The sequence below is a fragment of the Vitis riparia genome, chromosome 4 (genome assembly GCF_004353265.1).
Source record: "Vitis riparia cultivar Riparia Gloire de Montpellier isolate 1030 chromosome 4, EGFV_Vit.rip_1.0, whole genome shotgun sequence".
Classification (NCBI taxonomy): Eukaryota; Viridiplantae; Streptophyta; class Magnoliopsida; order Vitales; family Vitaceae; genus Vitis; species Vitis riparia.
In genome coordinates this window covers 10,235,447-10,237,942 of record NC_048434.1, presented here as the reverse complement: position 1 = coordinate 10,237,942, position 2,496 = coordinate 10,235,447, and the positions used below count along the sequence as shown (strand labels likewise).

The following is a 2,496-nucleotide window of genomic DNA, read 5'->3' as shown; positions in this document are numbered from 1 at the left end:
GATTTTTTGTCAAACGGGCTTGGTGGTGGCTAATACATTGAGTCGGTGAGAGGCGACGCTCGAAAGTATTCCAGGCATGTCCGAGTGGGCCCAAGCAAAGATATCGTGATTTTGTTCGAGCACCTTTTGAAGTTCGAATCCTTCGGTTGACGGTAGGAGGGTACTGACGTACATGAAGCATTCACCTCCCTCTGATATTTGGATAGCTCTCAGTGGGTCTGCTGTTGGAGGATCTTTGTCTACCGGGTGCTGTAACTGCTATTGGTCAGAAGCATTTGCTTCTTTGGGGGAGTGCTCGCGGTCGGCGTTGGGTTCGGCCTCACGAGCGATCTGATAACATTGTCGAGCAGCGAGCTGGCTTTTGTAAAGATTAATTTGCTTATCCTGGGTAATGAAACTAACCATTTGATGGTATGTGGATGGAATGACTTTCATTTCGTGTAACCACGTGCGTCCTAAGATGGCATTGAAAGGGGATAAATCCTCAACTATAAAAAATAGAACGTTTAGGATGACCGGTCCGGCTTGAACCGGCAGTGTTACATCCCCAAGTGAGGTTGTTGAAGAACCATTGAATTCGGATAGGGTTCTTCTGGGATTCTCTAGGTTGGAGGGTATGAAACCCATTTGTTTGATGACCGCCACCAGCAACAGGTCCGCGGAGCTACCTGGGTTGACCAGGATTCTTTTCACATCGAAGTCTCCAACCCCTAATGTTAGGATGAGAGCATCTCGATGTGGCTGCAGCACTCGAGCTGGATCCATAGTAGGGAAAACAATGGTTCCATTTATGGGGTGGATACCCCAATTGGCTAATCCCGGTTGAATGGAGCTTACGTGCTCCCAAACCGTGGTTGCTCGCAGCAGTCTCTGTCTTTTCCTTTTGGAGCTGTACTCGTCATCCAAGGGTCCTCCGTTTATGTAGTTGATTACTGCCCTAACAGGAGCCGCTGGGGCGCGTGGGCCTCGACCATGGGAAGATCCTTCACCTTTAGGCATTGTTCGGACGTACTGCTTCAAGTGTCCCGCCTTTAGGAGATCCTCCACCATGTAATGGAGGCCTCTACACGTTTCAGTGGTGTGCCCATGCTCTTTATGCTAATCACATCTTTTGTTGCGGTCCCTTTCTGAGGGGTTCGATCTTATTGGTACTGGCCATCTGAATCTGGGTAGATTGCGGATTATAGGAAACAGTTTTTCGTACGACTTGGTGAAGGGTGTTCGAATGAGTGGCGGGCGCCGCTCATCTTGCCCCCTCTCGGGGAATGGAGCTTCCTGGTTGTGACAGGGGTCCTGCCTCCGATGATAGTGCTGATGTTGGGAAGAGCCTTGGATCCTCAAGACATTGTTTTCTTCCCTGAGTTTCCTTGTTTCTTGGAGCAAAATTTTCATATGCCGTTCGTTTTCTCGCTGTCGTCTTTCCAGGCTGTCCCGCCACTCGAAGTAACTTTCGACACCTCTAGCGGAAGAACGACTCCTTAAGGGTGAAGTCATCTTTACAGTTGGAAGGTATAGGATTTACCGAGAAGAAAGTCAGTTCCCACAGACGACGCCAATGTTGATGGCAAAATTCCTTTGCTACAGTAGTTGTCACCAGCAACGGAATCTCGATCAACGCATTACAGTGAATCCTCCTTCCTCCTGCAAAAAAGATGTCCGGACACACCCTCCGATGATTAAGTTAGTATTTTGGAAGCTGTTGGAAAATAGGGTTTTCCTTTGGAAGTGTTGCTCCGTGATTTTTGTCAAGGATGTTTATCCCTTAGCAGGATGTTTATCCTTTGTTGCTTATCTCTTACCTTCCTGAGAGTCTCCTTAGAGTTTATATACGAGTCAGAAAGCATGGCCTCGCTGTGCTAACAGGTCCCATCGTCATGATTACGGCTCATAAGATGGCGAAGTAATCATGACGTTTTTGGTGCGAGGTGACGGTTGTCAGGAAGGTATTCAGGCGGTGGATGTCGCCTCAATTTATGACTTTAAATATCAGGGATGTGTCAGGGAATGTCTTGTCGAATGTATCTTGCATTAAAGATGAGTGACAGCTCAGGAGACTTGGTCGTTAGTATTGTCGATGCTTTTTGATTGTGGGCGGAAATGGATTCGGCGAATCGCGAGCGTCTGACGAGCCAAGCTGTCCGGGTAAGCGTCACTAGAGGATCCGGACATGTTTGTCCGGGGAAGTTGAATCGTCCTCCTCTCTCACCCGGCAACAGGTGCCAGATGTGAAATATCCGGAGAAGGTGGAACGTCGGCCGAATCCGAATGTGAGATGTCCGGATGAGGTGGAACGTCGGCCGGACAGAATTGCGGCTGTGAGACATCCGGGTGGAATGAGTGAGAATTTCCGTTCGGGTGGAATGAGCGATGCCACGTGTCGCAAGGGGGACGTTCGCGTGTCCTAGGGAGAGGAAGGCATGTGGCGCTTTTTTAGGGAGGATCTCACAAGACCTACAAGAGAGGAGAATTATGAATCAGACAAAATATCCACCAACA

At 48.9% G+C, this 2,496-nt stretch overlaps 1 protein-coding gene across 1 annotated transcript; it reads right to left on the bottom strand.

Moving 5' to 3' along the window:
* Positions 1 to 258: 258 nt before the first annotated feature.
* Positions 259 to 1,050, bottom strand: LOC117913226. Its single transcript, XM_034828186.1, has one exon. The coding sequence runs from the start codon at positions 1,048 to 1,050 to the stop codon at positions 259 to 261; it is 792 nt and encodes a 263-aa protein (XP_034684077.1).
* Between the last annotated feature and the right edge of the window lie 1,446 nt (positions 1,051 to 2,496).